This window comes from Halichoeres trimaculatus, unplaced genomic scaffold (genome assembly GCF_033239565.1).
Source record: "Halichoeres trimaculatus isolate MK-OKI-2021-1 unplaced genomic scaffold, fHalTri1.1 fHalTri1_scaffold_13, whole genome shotgun sequence".
NCBI lineage: Eukaryota > Metazoa > Chordata > Actinopteri > Labriformes > Labridae > Halichoeres > Halichoeres trimaculatus.
The window spans coordinates 20,189,096-20,207,334 of record NW_027437191.1 but is presented as its reverse complement, the minus strand read 5'-3'; the positions used below and the strand labels follow the sequence as shown (position 1 = coordinate 20,207,334).

The window sequence follows — 18,239 nt, the reverse complement described above, 5'->3', positions numbered from 1 at the left end:
CCTGCGTGTTGTTTTTTTCTTTTGGCGAGGCTGGAGGTGTGAAACAGACATGATGGTGATAACAGGGTTAAGAAACAGATGGTGGCATAGGAGAGTGTTTTGAATAATTTCCCTTCAAATCAGTCACATTAACACCTGAGCTTGGTCTAAGAGACACGCCTGACGTTAATCCAGCTTTTTTCTTGAATGTGTTTCTCAGAACAAAGGGGTCAAAGGTCAGGAAGTTATCACCCCTGCTCTCAGATACCACAACCTTCTTCGATAAGCAGTGTTAAAAGGAATGACAGACTATCATGTTTGCCTTTCTATATTGACACAGAAATATACAGCCTACATTGAAATGCATCGTTATATAAAAGTGAGTGATAGACTGGCTCACTATATCAACAGTCACAGATTGCAGAACATATGTTGAATCTCACAAACACATCCTACTGACGATTGACTTTCTTCTCTTACAAAAAACGCTCACTGTAGCTTGCATAACATTGTTGTTCAAAGGTTATATGGAAGAGATTTATCACTTAAATAAGACTTGGATGATCAGAAATCCTCATAAGATGTCTGTTGTAATGTTTTCTTTTTAACAAACAAATGCAGTAATACTTACAGGTGAATTTGTCATTTCAAAACACTAACTTAAAATCCACATCCTGCTACAACTACTTTACCAAATAGTTTTTTTTCACAATAAAGTGCTGGATTCTGATTATTTTGAATAGTTAGTCTAGACTTAAATATTTTTACTTCCCGTTGGATGTATCAGCATTATTTATCATGATCACCCTAAAATCTGATTGGCTATCTTGGATCAAACCCCACAAGCCTACACTACAAAAGGTCATCTGACACCAGGGGTGGATCAGTTTTAACATAATGCTACAAATAGTTTTTGTGACGTTTCATGCAATCCAAAATATGTGAATCTTTGTTTCTTTTCTTCTGACAACAACTGGCTGATACCTTCCTGTTTGTAGTTAAAGTAAATATTAAGTGTTTGTAAATGTCATTGATGGATGTGTGAGAGTGTGACTCTCCAGTTAAAACTCCAAAAATGCACATAAGAACTTTCTTTTTTATCGCTTTATTATCCAGCTCTTCTGGTCATATTTAGTAGAAAAGATTTTTTTCCGACATTCAGCTTCATCATCCATAACACTTTATACAGCCTGTAACTAACTCTTCTGAAATGAGATTTTCGGAAAAAACTACGACTGATATGTACAAGATTACACAAAAAGTTCATAAAAAGTACAAAAAATAGAAACAACACTTCTTCTCTTTGGATATAAAACACTTTGCTGATGCGGTGTGAATAGCTTTTACAGCAGTTTTTGAGCATTGCATTCACTATTCTCCCTCTAAAAAATAAGATAAACTTGTGATGTTGTTATTTTAAACTCATCAACAATCAGTTAATTTTATAGACGCTGGTTTAAAAGACTTCAATAAATCCAAGGCAGATGTCCATCCAGTAGTTAGAGGAAAGACAGGAAACTGTCCGACCGTCTCTGCAAAAAGCAAATAAACAGTAGGTCAAACCGTGCAGTGGGGGAGATGCCCTTTTGGCTACAAATCACTCCAGAAGAAAATCTGTCAACACCTTTCACCTACCTGTTGCTGTGTCCAGCTTTAAGCACGGCCCACCATGTTCTCCAGACGCTCTATTCTCCCAGACACATCAGCGAGTGGAATCAGTCAAGGAGACATAATCACAGGCACAATGCACGGGTAAATTATTTGACACTAAAAAGTAGCAAGTGGAAATAAACATAGACACCAGTGATGCTGCAGAGGATGTGTGCAATAAAATGTCGCTCATCCGAAACAACAGGAAGGATATGCTTGGCTGTGAACTGCTCAATGGCGGCCTGCGTCTTCTTCTGGAAAACCAGTCTGGCTTCACATTTACAGGGATCCTCCACCACCTCCACCTTCACCTCTTTTTCACCGAGAGAGAAAATTTCACATCAGTGTGGCAGAGCATGCAGAGGGGGGAAAAAGTACACAGAAAACCAACCCACTTCCATAATATTACCCGATGATTGTCCAACATTTGCTACAGTCAGCAGTGAATTAGAGCAAAATTATGCACCAGCTGGTTGTGATGTTGTGAAGCATAACACAAAAATACACACTGCTTTTTAAATATCTCCATACATTCTTATATCCACAGAAAGAAAGAATATAAATCAACATGTGCTGCAGGAAGCTATATGTATGCTCTTACGTTTCAGGGAACATGTTTTCTTGTCCGCATTCAAGATATAACCATCCCGGCACTGGCAGAAATAGGAGGCATTGCTGTTGACGCAAATGTGTTGGCAGTCATTTCCCATGGCACAGGGGTCCACACCTGGAATAAGGCGGGGATTTAGGGACGTTGCTGTCAATACGGCAGCTAAAAATACAGTTTGATATTGGGAGGAAGTTTCTCTAGGGTAGAGAAGTGATCTGCAGATTGCAAAAATCTACGTAACCTCTCTGCTTAAGGAGGAGGAATAAAGGTAGGAAGCTAAACTACACAAAACAAATGGTCAAAAAATTGTAATGTTACAATTATATTGTAAGTCAATCTAATTCCATTTCTGGATATAATTTTTGTTTGCATAAGCTTTTTTTTTTAGTGTTTGTACTTGACCACACGTCACTGGAAGTGTAAAATTTCATCCTTCACCACATCTCAGCCACGGTCATTTTGCAAACTGCTTTGGTTCACTGTGTGTTGGACAACACAGGTAAAATCACAGAACCCTAGAGTACAACAATAATGACAAGAGACAAGATATCAGTGAAAAAGCAGCAAAACCTCTTTTGTCCAAATCCTGGATGGTTTGAAAATCCAAAATCAGAAAATTTCTGACAGAAGCGATTTTTTTTAAGATCTATAATACATAAAAACATATATATTTTTTGTGTTTTGTACCAGCTTGCACTATCTATGCACATGGGCATGTCACAATGTAATACAAGGTTGCCTTCATATCCAGACGCTTTGAACAAATGAGGTTTCACTGTACATCTCATTACTTCAAAAGTAAACATTCAAAGCAGTCCCTGTACTGGAGCTTTGGCTGCTTAACAAATAACCAATGATCAATAAAGATACTTTTGCAGTTATAAATAAAGCTGAAAGTTTAGAGCTGCAAAGCCCCAAGACTTTACCCTTGTTTATTTTAGCAACTATACAAGCAGGTTCTAGTGCCGACATCTGCAGTCCATGTTGGGGTTAAGAGCATCTGGTATTTTCCTCATGTTTCAGAGACTAGAACTCAACAGTCACACAGTAACTGATCCATAATCTGTAATAAAACCCCTGTAGACTGTAGGTGCCCCTTACTGAGGAACTAGAACCAGGGTTAATGGTGGGAAGAGGGTCTCGTGGGTCTCTTTATCCTACCGCACAGCGTCTCCCTGAACTTGGAGGTGAGTTTCTCGATGACACCATATGTCTCCACATAGAAGACATGGTCCTCAAGTGGGATGCTTGCCATCAGCTGCAAAGAGCGCATGTCAGCTCGGTCGACCCCCACAGCGTAGATCTCAATGCCAGAGGCCCGAGCTGCAGCGGACACTTCCTCCACCTGGTCTTGCGGTCGCCCGTCGGTCACAATGATGGCCACCTTGGAGATGTTTCTAGAGCGAGGCCGGGCTCCAGACTGCTCTGTGAAGGCTTCGTTCACTGCAGTTTTTATGGCAAGGCCAGTCATGGTGCCGGCTGCTAGGGGTTCGATGCGGGAGATTGCTTTCTTCATGTCAAGTTTGTTGGCATGGTCTTTGAGCAGGAACTCAATCTTTACAGTGCTGGCATAATTGACAACAGCGACTCTGGTGGCATCCGCGCCCACATCCAGCGTGTCAACCATGTCAGCAAGGAATATCTTCACCTTCTCAAACTCGATTGGGCGGACGCTACGAGAGCTGTCGATGATGAAGACCAAGTCCAGGGGACGGCTTCTGCACTGAGAGTCCGTCTCTGGTGACCAACCAAACCATGGCAGATTAAGTCCATTTAATCCCAACAACACATTCATTTTTCAAGCTTGTGTGTTACGCTGACAGCAAATAGGAAACAGTCCACAATCATGAACAAAACACGGGACACTTTGGGATGCACAACACATTTTTCCCACTCAGAGGACAAGCATTGTGCATCACTGCAGTGGTAACATAAAAGGTGGTGAAATTATATAGTATGTCATGACTCATACTGTATTATTTCAGTGTTTGAACAGTACTTCATAGACACACCACTGGACTTGTATCCTTTTATCTCACTGCTTTGATAAAAAGGATGCTTGATGTCCAGATATATAAAGTGACTTCACATTTAAAGATGGAGACAGTGTCAGGAGCCCTCTGAACAAATCAAATACACACATGCTAATCTGTTTCTGTAGTTAAGTGCCAGTTTAACACTGTTCTTTCAAAACAAAATACAGACTCCGCTTTGAAAACAGATAACACTTAAGCTTGATTAATTGCTTTAGGGTTTGGGTGAAGAAATGTCTAACTGTTTAGACACACTGAAATCAACATTATTTGATTGACTTTTGAGGCTAGTTAATTATTTTTCTGCTACTGCTAAAGCAAATGTTTTAAAGTCAGTGCCATTTCTCTAGATACAACGGCACCAGAGATTAAGAAAAACCTACACACCTTTACGCTGGAGAAAAACAAAGTCAAAAATGTCTTTTATGGGGGTCATGTGTTGCTTCTTCAGGTATTTTCTCACTGAAATTGTGGCTATTTGCTTGGAAACCTCACCGCGTCAACACATGGACAGATTTATTTCAAAGCACCAACATGAACCCCATTCCACCGCAGTGTGTGACCTGACTGTGCAGCAGCTGGTGTGGCACTCAATGGCTGACCTGATAGGTTGTAAAAGTTACAAGGAAGAGGGAAGTTTACCACTTACAGGAGAGAAAAAATCCTAATGAAGCAGTTTCTAAATAAAAGCATGTATTCAGATCAGATCTGACTCAGAAAGCACTGAGAAGCATAGCTTGGGTTGGACAAAAAAAAAACCTAAGTGGTAATATTCTACCTGTCTCCACAGGACTGATGGTGGTGATGAAGCCGCTTTGGGTACTGACCGGTAGCGTCACAGGAGCGATGGTCTCCACAGTGGTCACCAACACCGGCATGAAGGTTGTCACAGGTACCACTGTAGTATCTGGCAGGGTTGGTAGCACTGTTGGCTCTGGGAGAGCTGGAGGTAGTGTGGGGGGTTGTAGCACAGGATGTGCTGGTACTGCTGGGTCTAACTTATCTGGACAGGGGCCTTTTATTTTATGGGGGAAATGACCTTTAAACCCTTGATGTGGGTGATGAGATACAGGAGGAGAGAACCCTTTGTATATATGGTGCATATGTGGTGACACTGGCCCTTTAAATCTATGGTGATAGGGCTGCATGGGGACTGAGGGTCTGTGGAAAGTCACTGGAGGAGACAGAGGAAGGGGTCGGTACAGTACCGGTGGAGGGATCCTGGGTTGCTGGTAGTGGTAGGGATACCCTCCTCTATACGTGTAGTCACTTCTGTGAACTACAGAGTCACCAGGAAGGAGAAGTGATAGAGAACATTAGTAGGATGAAAGCATGTAAACAGGAAAGTTCCCTAAGTTATGGCGAAGTAAAAAAACTGTTTCTTTCTTGAGACACGGACAAATTATTAGTGGAAGCATGAGTGTAAGTTCAGCCACCTGGTGTGTTTGCAACAAGCTGGTTTATGCTGTAAAGTGCTTGTGAAACATCCAGTCAAGATTTTAATTTTCATGCACTTTGAATTCAAGAAACATGTTGAATACTTGCATTAGACTGCTGATCAAATGTATCATTTTCTATCTCCTCGCCTTTGTAACCAAAGATCTGCTGTCTTCTACTGTCTACAAAGTCATAGTTACAGGGGGTTTCAATGATAGAGGAGGCCCCAAAATGTTGAACATTTAACGCATCAGAGTTATCGTTAAATGACTGTTCCTAACTATTTGATACTTTCACTTTGTTAAATTTAAAAACTTCCTCTTCTGCTGTCTCCTGAAGCCAAACTCTGGTTAATTTTTGGCATTACGTCCTTTTTCTTGAATGTATCATGCACTTCTCATGTACAGTTGTGATGTAAAAATGATATATGTAATTACTCAGTAACGATTTTCCTCTGATGTGGAGAAAGTTGGAAGTAGCCTATAAAACGTTAAATCTTTAATTTAAGTAGGTAATGAATCCTATAACCTTGTCCTATAACTAAGGACAAATATATTTGTGACTAAAAGTTTAAAAAGTTTCTAGTAAAACATACTTGCTGGGTTGAGGGTTCTGAACGGTGGTCGGCCATCGTGTCTCCTCTGCGCGTGGCTCTGAGCCGCCAACAGGTGAGGGTCTCCGGCCGCGATGTGGTATGTAGCCCGCACATCACACAGCAGCAACGAGCCGCAGTAAAAGAGACTCCAGAAAAAATATTTCATCTTAACTGCTCTCAGGACCCTCCCGGTGGTCTGCTGTCCGGTGTCTGCTCTGCTGACTGTCTCACAGACCACCCCCACATAAGAGGGACCCCCTCGCCTCACGCGTCAAACCGTCCGCCCAATCCTGTGACATGACCTGCAGGTTGAAGACGCTATGGAGGACCGTATGGAAAACCCACAGACCACAAAAATGGCTGGTCTTAATCCGAATGCTTTTTTGATATGCCTATATGAAGAAAAGCACAGGGCGATGGTCCCCAAAACACGCTAATACAGTTAACCCACAAGGCTGCCACGAGTCGTCAACCGTTATCAATTTCCCGCCACAAAAGCGTCCTCCAAGTCTTTTTTATTAGGCTGCCATTTTGATACGTTAAATTAAAGAAATTGCCGTTAACGGCTCAAAGAAACCTATAAAAATAAAATAGGCTTGATATATAAGACAACATCATAAAAACCTGACATCGCACATTACCTCTATTTGTGTTTAAGTGCTTGAGCTAATCAGAAATTTGTGGTTACAGGACAAGAAACATTTTGGCCTGAGTGCATAAAATTAAATTATTTTGCCAGATTTAGTGTTTAAGAAGCACATCATCTCAATTAATACATTTCCTGTTGTTGGAAAGCTGTAGAAAAAAAGAATTAAATGTAAATGAAATATTAAAAAAAAAATACAAGCTTGGTTTCAAATTAACAATCCTTATTTAAAAAAAGAACATAGTGGAAAATGCGTTATTGGTTTGGGTTTACAGGTTCTTTTTATGGCACAATTTTCACTTTGAAGCATTCTTTCTCAAGAAATTGGATCATGTTTCTTATGATGTGAGACAGCAAGGATTTAGAGCCTATCTCAACAGAAATTCAAATGTCCTAAGTTAATTTTGCATAGCTCATCCTCATTTCCAAATGAGTTTTATTTTTGTTTCGAACACAATAACCAACAAACTACTTCCCTTAAAATCCACCTTTTACCAATGACCAACAGTGTTTGTTTCATTTAAAATGAACATTTTGAGTCATGGATTAAACTTTCTGAAACGTTTATTGAAGTCAAATGTTTTTTTTTTCACTACAGTAGGATAAATCATATTACCATTAAAATAATGTGGAAGGAGGTTTTTGATCAGCATGCAACTTCTAATGTTCACAAGACCAGCTGTTTGCTCCAGATGTAAGGTGAGAAAGAAGCAGAGAAAAATGATCCGACGTCAGCTCCCTCTGCTGTCAGTCTCTTAGTCTCAGCTGTGAAACTCACCACGAGCATCGCTAACACATCAGGACAGCAGAAGGTAGTGAAATCATCAGGGGTGCAGGAGGTGAACTGAACCACAGCAAAGCTAAATAAATAACAGACAAAAAAGTGCTACAGACTCAAGTCAAGACTAAGATGGAATAGTCTAGATCTCCATAATTAGGGGGATTATGTAACACAATTCAACAGTAAGGGCTATAATAGGTGGATTGTCTTAATAGAATCTTTTTACACTTCATATATCGATCTGTAGATGGGATGTTGCTGGATTGATGAAAGCATTTTAAGCTATTTAAGTTTCACATGTATCCCTTTCACTAAGACATAAAAAAGGCCAGAGGTAGGGAGGGGTAGCAGCTTCTGTCACTTTCCAAACATCTCATTCACTCATTTATACACACAGATTTTAGTCTTTCCCACCTCTTCTCCTCTCACACCTGCAGGATGCTCTTCAGAAATACAGAGGGAGGGGTTGAACTTAACCTTTGAGTGGCCTTACACATACACAGAGAGAATCAGAGAGGGGGATAAGGGCTTAGTGGTGCTCGGAAAGGGTAAGTGAGGGAAGGTAGGAATGCATATGGTGCTGTGCGTTGGTGTGTGCATGTGTATGTGTGTGTTTTGGCAGCAGTGCTGGTGCTTAAGCGGGCATGTAAGGAGGAGGTGGTTCCTTCTCTGGCATCTTCATTGCCATCTCGTAAGTGGGCAGGATGTACTGTAGGAGATAGAAAGATAAAAAAACAACATTACTTTAGGTCAATGTCCAGAAACAGAACACCAAGATATTTAACAAACAAAACACTTAAATTCTGCAAGTTTTCTGCTGCTCACTTGAAAATAGTGTAGATGAAGAGTTCAATGTGTTAAATATGTAATATAAAACAAAATGTGCATTAGTCATGCCCTAAAGAGATAAGGGACCATCTGGATTGTATTAAGTGCAGTTTAAAAGTCAGCATCTGTGATGGTGTGGTGATGCAAGGTAGGTTCCCTTGACGTGGAAAACTTACACACCCAGAAAGGCACCATGAATGCAAAAAAATTATAAGTGCCTTTTACAGGTTGGAATCATGCTTTTGGAGAAACCTATAATTCCACCCAGACAATGTGTGTTCTCAGGGAAGACTGCATATTTAAACAAAACAATCCTTAACCACATTCTGCCAGCATTAAAACAGTATGGCTCTGTAGTGGAAGAGTCCAGGTGCTAAACTAGTCTGCCTGTAGCCCTGACTTGTCTCCAATTGAATACATTTGGCAAAGAAAGAGTGGGACAATAGAGATCCTGAACTGGTAAACATCTAAAATCCTGAATCAAACATCTTTCTGGTAAGAAAATATAACTTTCATTTTTTCATAAAATAAGGAAGTTTAAGAAACTTGAAAACCTGTTTTTAGCAGTGAACATAGTTTGGAATTAGGTTTGTATTTTCATGATTAAAATGATAAACATCCCAATTTTGGATTTTATATATTAAGACCACACCTAAGACTGATGATTAACTTGTATCAAATTGTAGTTTCAGATTTCATTCACAGTTAACTTTCACCCTGAAAGGACAGCAGTTTTCCTCCTGAAGCAGCTGCTCCAACATCTCAATGAATGAACCCTCCCTTATAAAGTATCATGTTTGTAAATCAGTGTAACTGTTTATTTGATGTATCTACATGTTAACCTGACATGGAGAAGTCTTGTAAAAGGTCCTAGTTCAGGCACTATTCTCTCTTTGATTTACAGACTCTGATGCGGGAATTGGGCGCCACTTGCTGGCACAACTTGAGCATTACATACTCTCACTCTGAGGGCGGTTGTTTCCACTGATAGAACAGTCAATGATTAGTCAGAGAGTATCTGGGGCATCTTGGGTCAGTTCTAACTTATCTCATACCTGGGGAGGGGTCTCAAAGGCAGGGTAAACAGCAATCTCTGGCATGTTCCTGTTGTTGATGTACTTGTAGCAGTTCCACACACAGTTAATCAAATAAGCCTGGAAAACAAGAGATAAGAGTGTTCAGACTGTTATGGTTGTTATGTATATGAGGTAAACAATTTTCCTTTCTGGAGTACTTTGAACCACAACATCTTTTTTCCTATTCAGAACACCTAAATAAATATAAATGGAAATAGTTCTACTGAACTCTTTTTTATTTCTAACTAAGCTGCTTTGAGGGAATTTAGGTTAAGCAAAGCAATTCTATAATAAAAACACACAAACAGGTTTAATGTGAATAATTATGAATTCCACCTTAAGGATGATGAGGAAGGCAAAGAAGACAAGCACAAAGAGCAGCAGGCAGCTAGAGTCCAGAGAGAGGAGGTTGTCCTTGTATGGGAAATCCGGCTGAGAAAAAAATAAACAGATAATGTGAGAAAATCAATACGTCACCAATGTCAACACAACATTGCTGGAAAGATCAGTGTTAAACCTGCAGGATTCTCCTCAGACAGATTCAGCAGCTCAACTGACAGAATGAGAGTCTTTCTGTGTTTTACAAGATCATACTTTACTCAGTTTGACGGGCTTTGAAGTTTAGCTTCTGAACTTTATGACAGGAAATTCAACAATGTGGTAGTTACAGAGAGTTGATGGGCACCTGCCTGAGTAAGGCTGCGTGCACACCCCTCCGTGGCTGTGCAGTGACATTTGTGAAAGTCTACGAGTTTTTGTTTGTTGTTATTATGTGCTTATACGCTCAGGTGTTTTTTTCTTAATCTAAAACTATGCCCCCTGTTGGGGCATAGTCTTAAATTAACCCTTTTTTCTTTCTTCTCCAAATGTTTTTATTTCACATCAATTATAAAAAGGCACTGGACATGCTAGCAGCTCCTAAGTTTCTCCTATTCCTGTATCCCATGTCACTGTCTGTTTTTTTATATGTCTTGGAAGGATGTAACTAAAATGAAATGTCCCCTCTGGGATCAATAAAATTATCTGATTGTGGGAGTGTGGGTGTACATATTTCCACTGAATAGGGAGATATCATAAATCAGATCCTGTCAGACACAGACTCAAGAAGCTAGATCAGAAATCTGTGGCAAAGGGAAGTTCCACTGAATGCACATATTCAAATCAAGTTACAAGAACTTTCAGTTTCCAAAACATTATCCTCCATCTCATCCTTATATTAAGGAACAGAGATTGTTTAACTAATACTAGTAATGGATCAGATCAGTGCTGGTATCAACCAATACCAAAGTCAAATTATTTATATACACATTTTGCTCAATTCTAGCTTTTTGGACTATAAAAGTTACATTTTTACAAACACCATATGCAGTAGTTAAAATATTTAGTGGGTTTAGAATTCAGAAAGACGTGCAGGTTTCTCTAACAGTTGCATCAGTGAGAAACTAAAGGAATCAGAGAGTTGTTTTGGCTCTTGTGTTGACAGACTACAGTAAAATTTTAAGCCACTAGATGTCAATGTTGTGTTTCATGAGTTTGATGCCACTTTGCTTTGCTGCAGGAACCCTGAATAATAAAACATGCTGACCTTACTGGACTCACATGGTATGCTTTGTATGTATGTAGAAAAAAAGCCAAAAATATTTCTGCATTCTAAGGAAAGTTGAGAAAGTTATAAAAAGATAACAATAATGATATGAGGTCAACATGTCTTATTATGCATATTTACTGTTAAATCCTTTTAAAGAACAAGCAGAAATAAAGAGCTTTGTTGTATGTTTTTTCTCTTGTTAAAGTACTCACAAGGGCGGTAAAGTGATTGATTCAAATCAGCTACAGGTTTATTAGGAATGTTGACACTAACCAGCTGGTCCAGGTAGTCCTTGATTCTGGGCAGGTAGGTGAGGGAGCTTATAGCCACCAAGCAGCTCAGGGCAAAGTCAAACAGCTGGTAGCAGAAGAATGGGATGAGCCAGCCGTCACGATGCTGAGGAAAACCACCACATCAAGAAAACACATTTGTCAAATGGAACAGCCTTTTAGAACATGCTGCTTTTATTAAAGCTTGCACATTTTTCTTGTATTAACCAATAACTATCCTCCAATACGCTGACTCTATGTCCCCCAAATGCACAAACGAGGATCCATTCACAGCCTGAGAAGGAGCCTTGAACACTTCAGTTTTCACATTTAGAAGTTAAGCATTAGAGCTCAAAATTCTTTGTTCTGGTCTCTAATTGGAGATTTCTGGGATTGAAAGAACATTTCATTTTCTGCTCATGCTGTGACTGAATCATCACATGTGGTTTGGGCTAAATTAAAGAGGCTGCCTAGAGAAACAGGAAGTGTGTCACTGTGTGTATTGGATTTTATTACTCAAACAGCACTCAAAGAAGGTTTAAATTAGCTATGTTTTTTAAAACTAGTGAACAGCTTGAGAATATCTACATGAATTGTGGTGGTTTAATACAAAAGGGAAACAAAAGAAAAAATCCACACTATATTTCTACATTATACAGTCCATTAGAGAGAACAGCTGATGTGTGTATACTATAACCATGGGTAACCAAACTGGGTGTTTTCTGGGACACTACAGCATTGGTGGCTCTGCAACACCACACATTAAAAGAAACAAGGGATCTATTACAGCAGTCTGGAAGGATGTGCTTGCACAGACAAAGTAAAACTCTCTCACAGTCAGCCACAGCGTACCAGCCTGTGGATGTGTGTCATACTTCAACTGTGCAGTCATCTACACTAGCAGCTTAACTCAGGGCCACATCAAAGGGCTATCAAACCTGCCAGTCCTGATGCCATCAGGCAGGCCTGTGAGGTGGAGATGACAGGTAGTGAGAACACAACATTGTTTGCGAGACACCCGCTGCGTAACGAGCCTTTTCAACATCCAACTCAAATTTCCTGTCTCCTTCGTCTTCGTCTCTCTTTACTCTGCTGCTTTTATTCAATGACTTTGAAGCAATGCACAGTCTGGGATTACATATTAGCATAAGCACTGCTTTGACTACAGAGCTTCATGTCAAAACAGATTTATAAATAGACACATCTCTATAGACTTACAGTTATAGCTCCGTACACCATCATGGCACTGATAGTGAGCATCAGCAGAGAGATGGCGAATCCGACACAGGCGTTCTCTGCGTGAGAAAAGTGAGAATTAACACATGGCACATTCTGATTAATTTCACTTTCTGTTCGGTTTGGGTGTGATTTGTTAATGTATCTCTCACAGGGTGTGTGTTTGTATGTTGATGGCTGTGTATTTGCCTGCTCTCTTTGAAGCAGTTGCGATTTGCACACAAGGTTAAGTGAACTGTCTCCAGAGCTTCTGTCTTTCCAGCTAACTCTGTTTTGAAAGGCCAGCTCTGGGGAGCAATAAGCCGCTCTCTCTCCATCTCTGCTTTGTGGTGTCTGTGAGGATGCAATGAAACTTGGTATGGGGTAATTAAAAGGGCTGCCTTTCATATCCTCTTTCCCCTCCATCACTCAGCCTCTCACTTCCTGAAAATGTCTCGCCTGTTGCAATGGAGAGGGGATGCTTGTTAGGAGCTGCTGCGCAATGCGGTTCATAGGCTTTACTTTGGTATTTCTATAGCTTGAGCAAAACAACTTTTACAGAATTGTCAGAGGACAGTTTTGAAGTCATTTTTATAATAGTAACAATAATAAAAACAAAAATGAATGTGTGTGTGTGTGTGTGTGTGTGTGTGTGTGTGTGTGTGTGTGTGTGTGTGTATATATATATATATATATATATATATATATATATATATATATATATATATATATATATATATATATATATATATATATATATATATATATATATATATATATATTAGAGCTGAAACTATTCCTCGAATTATTCGAGGTACTCGATTACAAAAAATATTCAAGTAATTTTCTCCGCCTCGAGGAATCGTTTAATTTTAAAAAAGATCAAAGAGTGGTATTTCAAATAGAGCTGAGGCCATATTAAGAGAGTTTTCAGACCCCTCAAGCTACCTCTTATACAAAATAGCAACTAGCAACAAATCTAGCTTTTTTCTGGAGTTTGGAGACTAATGGGTCATTCTACAAAACGGGTGCCATTTGGGTCCGCAACATTTGATGACATGTACAAGGCGCAAAAAATGTGTCAAAGTGTGTTTACAAATTTTGGAGCTACCGAGGCAAGTGCTCATACTGACATGCTGTATCATAAAATTCTATTTCTTAAAGAGAAAAAATGTCATTTGAAAAATAACTGCTCTTTAACTAAACATAAATGTATTTTATCTGATTACTGGATTAATCGATGGGAATTTCAGTAGAATACTCGAATACTAAAATATTCAATAGCTGCAGCCCTAATATATACAATATATATATATATATATATTTATATATATATATATATATATATATATATATATATATATATATATATATATATATATATATATATATATATATATATATATATATATATATATATATATGGGAGTAGACTGCTTTTTTCTTCTTATTTATTGATATTTAATTCTATTTGTTCATGTACCTATGCATATATGCATCTATTTTTTTTTATTTTCACTTTTATTTATTTTTAATTTTGGCACTTTTGGTCCTCCATACAAAACAAGTTAGCCAATATCAAATATTTTAAACGAAGTGACTGCTCAAGATAGTTTTTATAAACCCTGCACTTTCCCTTTTTATCGGCTGATAGTCAAGAGCTATAGAGAGTTGAATCTTTAAGTTGGTTTGATGTAGTGTCACGTAAAAATAAATAAACAAATTCTGAATTAAATTCAATCAAATACAATTTCAGATCACACTTCTAAAAGTTGGTATAACAGTTCAGATGCAGTTTGGCACGAATCTCAGAGCATACCTTTTTAACTAATTTGTTTGTAGCTAAATTTTAAACCCTCATTATTCTTGAATCAAATGTTACGTCTCCAAGTTGCCAGTTTTGGCATTTAAAAAAAACCCTGTATACCCCGCTAACCATCACACATCAAAAAGAGCAAAACACTGAGTTGGTGAATCTCCAGGCAGAGAATATTTCAAATTTTGTGTATCAGTGTCACAAACTTGAAGGTAGATACTACTCATCTTAAGACAAGAAACTATTTTTGAATGCTGTCTCATTAGCTTATCATCATGGCCTGATATGTAAAACAAATGAGTGCAGCCTGACGAAGCTGCACTAATTTGCTCACACTGCCTCTGCGGGTGTGGACAACCTCTGCTGCGCTGTGTGTGGTGTGAGCCGGCTGTGGGAAGGTCAACTCATCCCAGTTGTTTCCTTTCCTCTCCTGCTGAGTCACTGTTTTACAAGAAAAAAAAGGCTTTCCCCAAGCCAACCAACAGAAGCAACCATCAGCTAGAAAGAAAGGCTATCTGTCAGTTCTGCCAGCTCTGCTTTGGCAAACAAACAACAAACATCTTGTCAGGATAAACATTAATCCTTGAAGAAATACAAGTGTGACCGCACCAATAACAACAAGTACACAGCACAGCAGTGTTCTGTTGACCTCATTGTGTTGTTTTTGTTTTGTTGTCAGTAGGGAGTGGTGCTCCCCATGGAAAATGTACCATATTACAACCTCAGCACAAGAGATAAACAGTTTTACACACCCTTAATCATCTCTCCCTGGTCACAGAAGAATTTAAAGCACAATATAACATAAATAAACCAACGCTACTTAAACTGCTGTGTGGGTTGCCCCGCTTACCAGACATCCTGTCTGATGCAAAGTAGTGGTCGATGACCTCATACTGTAGGTCAATGGTGGGGACGTTCTCTGGGTGGGTCACAGCTACAGTCAACAGGATGCCCATCAACAGGTTGACTACCTGTGGAGTGAAAGAAGGATTTTGAAGAGATCAAGCATTTCGTTTTGAATTCATACTCACTTTATGCAGCTGAAATTTTCCAAACATCAGAAGAACATTCAAATTATACTCCAGCATAAGGACAGACATGGATTTCAGTTCATGTGAATTTTGTCAGAGATCAAATTCCTGAGGCAAAGATGAAACAGGAGAGATAACTGAACAGTTCATCTCTCTGTTTGGTGAAGGTCATGTTATCATGTGAGAGTGCAGCCATGAGGAGTACCCATTCAAAGACTCACAGAGACTGCAGGAGGAGAAATCCAGCAATTATAAGTTGTAAACAAAGTCCACATGACAAACGGGGAATTATTCTAGTTTTATGGAATAAAAGACAGAACAGAAGCTGGTATAAACTGAACTATTTTTTTAACTAATTTTTTAAAGTGAAAAATAGGGAATGCTCCATAAAAAGAGATCTTAAATCTGAACATGAAGTAAAATTTTGAAATCAGAAAGACTTTTTAATAGTGGAAAATTAGATTATCAAAAGTGGAACTTGAAGTGGGCTGGATGTTATATTATTTTAGTTCAGGAGCCACATACAGCCCACTAAAACCATCACAAAATAGCCTATAAACAATGACAACTCCAACATGTGTATTGTGTTTCAGGGCAAAATGAATAAATAAATAAATAAATACATAAATTGATAAAAGTAAATTCTGAAAATCTTCCTAGTTAATTTTGTTTTTAAGAAAATATAACTAACAACCTGTGACTTCTTGGGAAAGTTAAGTGCACTTCAACACTTATCATTATGCAGATCTAACTGTATCTATAAGGCACACAATATTAAGTCAGACATCTGAAAGTGCACAAAAAAGTATTTAACTTTATGATCAATACAACTTGTTTAGATCTTTAAAATTATTCAAAATGCACAAACACTTCCACATCTGTGTAGTAATCCTTACCATTAAAATGACACACTGCACTGTTCAAACTAAAGAGGGAGTTATTATGTAAGCAGATTAAAGTATTCCTTTGCCTTGTGAATGTTTAAAATGTATACGGTTTGAACAGTTGGGTGCTTCTAAACCAAACTGTTTTTAGTGAAGCGGCTCTTCTCGGTAGTTTTTACACTTTACACATATTTGTGTCAAAGGAGGACTGATAGACTTAGGTCTTGTGCAGTTGGCAGCCAGCAGAGTTCAATTACTGCATTACAAGTAAGAGAGCAATGGACATTTTTTTCTTTTTAATCCAGGTAATTCAGGTAAAAAGATTGTATATCACAAAATGAAAGTTTTTCTACCTTTGATGCATTAAAACATACACAAAACAGCTTACTAGGAAGAATAATGACTATAAAACTAGTGCACTTTCTCTCATCAAGTCAGCGCTTGGAGAAAAAATATTTTTTTCAGTGGTTTAGTGAAAACCAGCAGAACTTGGCTCACGTGTTTTGTTTAAAATTTGTCCAGCTGGCGAAATCAGCACAGAGAGGATTTATGAGGGAACACAACCAAAAACAGGATCATCTGTTATGTGATGTGGAGAAACGAGAGGGGATTTACTCAGCTGTGAGCTGAATCACAATACTGCAGGGATGCAGGAATGGCTTCAGTGGGCAGAGGGCAACGACTGCTATTGTGAACAACGATCTCAAACAGAAGGCTTCAGTGTGCCTGTAAGATAAAAGTTACTCATGATCTAAATGAGACCAAGTGTCAATCATATGTAGATAGTGCTGCAACTCACACTCCTAAATCGATGCTTGTTGACACTCGTTACGTTCACATGTCAGAGGCGTATCGGCAGGTGTTTCGGTGTATGGAGTTACCCTGTTTATTGGAGACTTTGAGCTGAATGCGTCAGTGGTTGTCGTAGTTACAATGCCATAAAAAGACTGCGCGAAATCCTCGTTGTTTTGATAAGATGTTAAAATATACTCATTAGGTATTCATATGGTAAAACTGAGAGGAAAAAAACGCAACAGCTGTTGTAGCTACGACAACCACTGACGCATTCGGTTGAAAGTCGCCAGTTAACAGGGTCTCTCTTAAAACCGAAACATCAGCCAACTTGGACGTCCTACAAGTTAGGTCAAAATGTCGTTTATTCAAAACCTTCGTATCTTTGTCGAGTGTCTGTATTTTCTTCTCGCTGATGTATTATGAACGTTTTACGTATGCATTTAAAGGTTAGAAACATTCTTCACACACACCGGTTATCATAGCTCAAATCACAGCAGGCTATGCTAACGATAGCTGTGATAAATGTTTGCTCCGCGTGCAAGGACTTTTTTGAATAGACATAGGGGACAACCAATTGATATTGGATTAATCTATTTTCAAATATCAAACATTCTTTCATGAAGTGTGAGTGCTGTAGGGTTGGCATGGATTATATAACTCGCTACCTAACACAGATGATGCACAGTACTAGCCAACATTAGCTTTCTGTTCCCTTTCAACCATTTTACATACCATGTACCATGTTCCCAAGATGATGGTCCCCGTCCGGACATGGCAACATCCACAACACCTTGTGGTGTACAATCTGTCTCGACTCGGTTTAAAATGATGCATGTCCTCCACGAGCGTAGGAAGAAACATCTGTAAAGCTGCTGGTGGTGGAGAGAAATCTTTAGACCATTAACAGTCAGCTAACGAACGACGAGAAACGCCCACCGCTTCCCCAACGTCCTGCGCGAGCGTCGCGGATGAAAACAAACGACGTGACGGGCCGGAAAAGGCGGGG

The 18,239-nt window shown here is 39.0% G+C and overlaps 2 protein-coding genes across 2 annotated transcripts; both read right to left on the bottom strand.

Annotated features, from left to right (window-relative positions):
- Positions 1-1,632: 1,632 nt before the first annotated feature.
- Positions 1,633-6,470, bottom strand: matn3a (matrilin 3a). Its single transcript, XM_074685729.1, has 4 exons — positions 6,305-6,470; positions 3,401-3,976; positions 1,844-1,942; positions 1,633-1,688 (listed from the first exon to the last, which is right to left on the bottom strand). The coding sequence occupies exons 1-4, from the start codon at positions 6,468-6,470 to the stop codon at positions 1,633-1,635; spliced, it is 897 nt and encodes a 298-aa protein (XP_074541830.1).
- A 1,051-nt stretch (positions 6,471-7,521) lies between these two features.
- Positions 7,522-18,206, bottom strand: laptm4a (lysosomal protein transmembrane 4 alpha). Its single transcript, XM_074685848.1, has 7 exons — positions 17,966-18,206; positions 15,374-15,494; positions 12,711-12,787; positions 11,497-11,619; positions 9,972-10,067; positions 9,615-9,713; positions 7,522-8,440 (listed from the first exon to the last, which is right to left on the bottom strand). The coding sequence occupies exons 1-7, from the start codon at positions 18,092-18,094 to the stop codon at positions 8,366-8,368; spliced, it is 720 nt and encodes a 239-aa protein (XP_074541949.1). The 5' UTR covers positions 18,095-18,206; the 3' UTR covers positions 7,522-8,365.
- Positions 18,207-18,239: the final 33 nt, after the last annotated feature.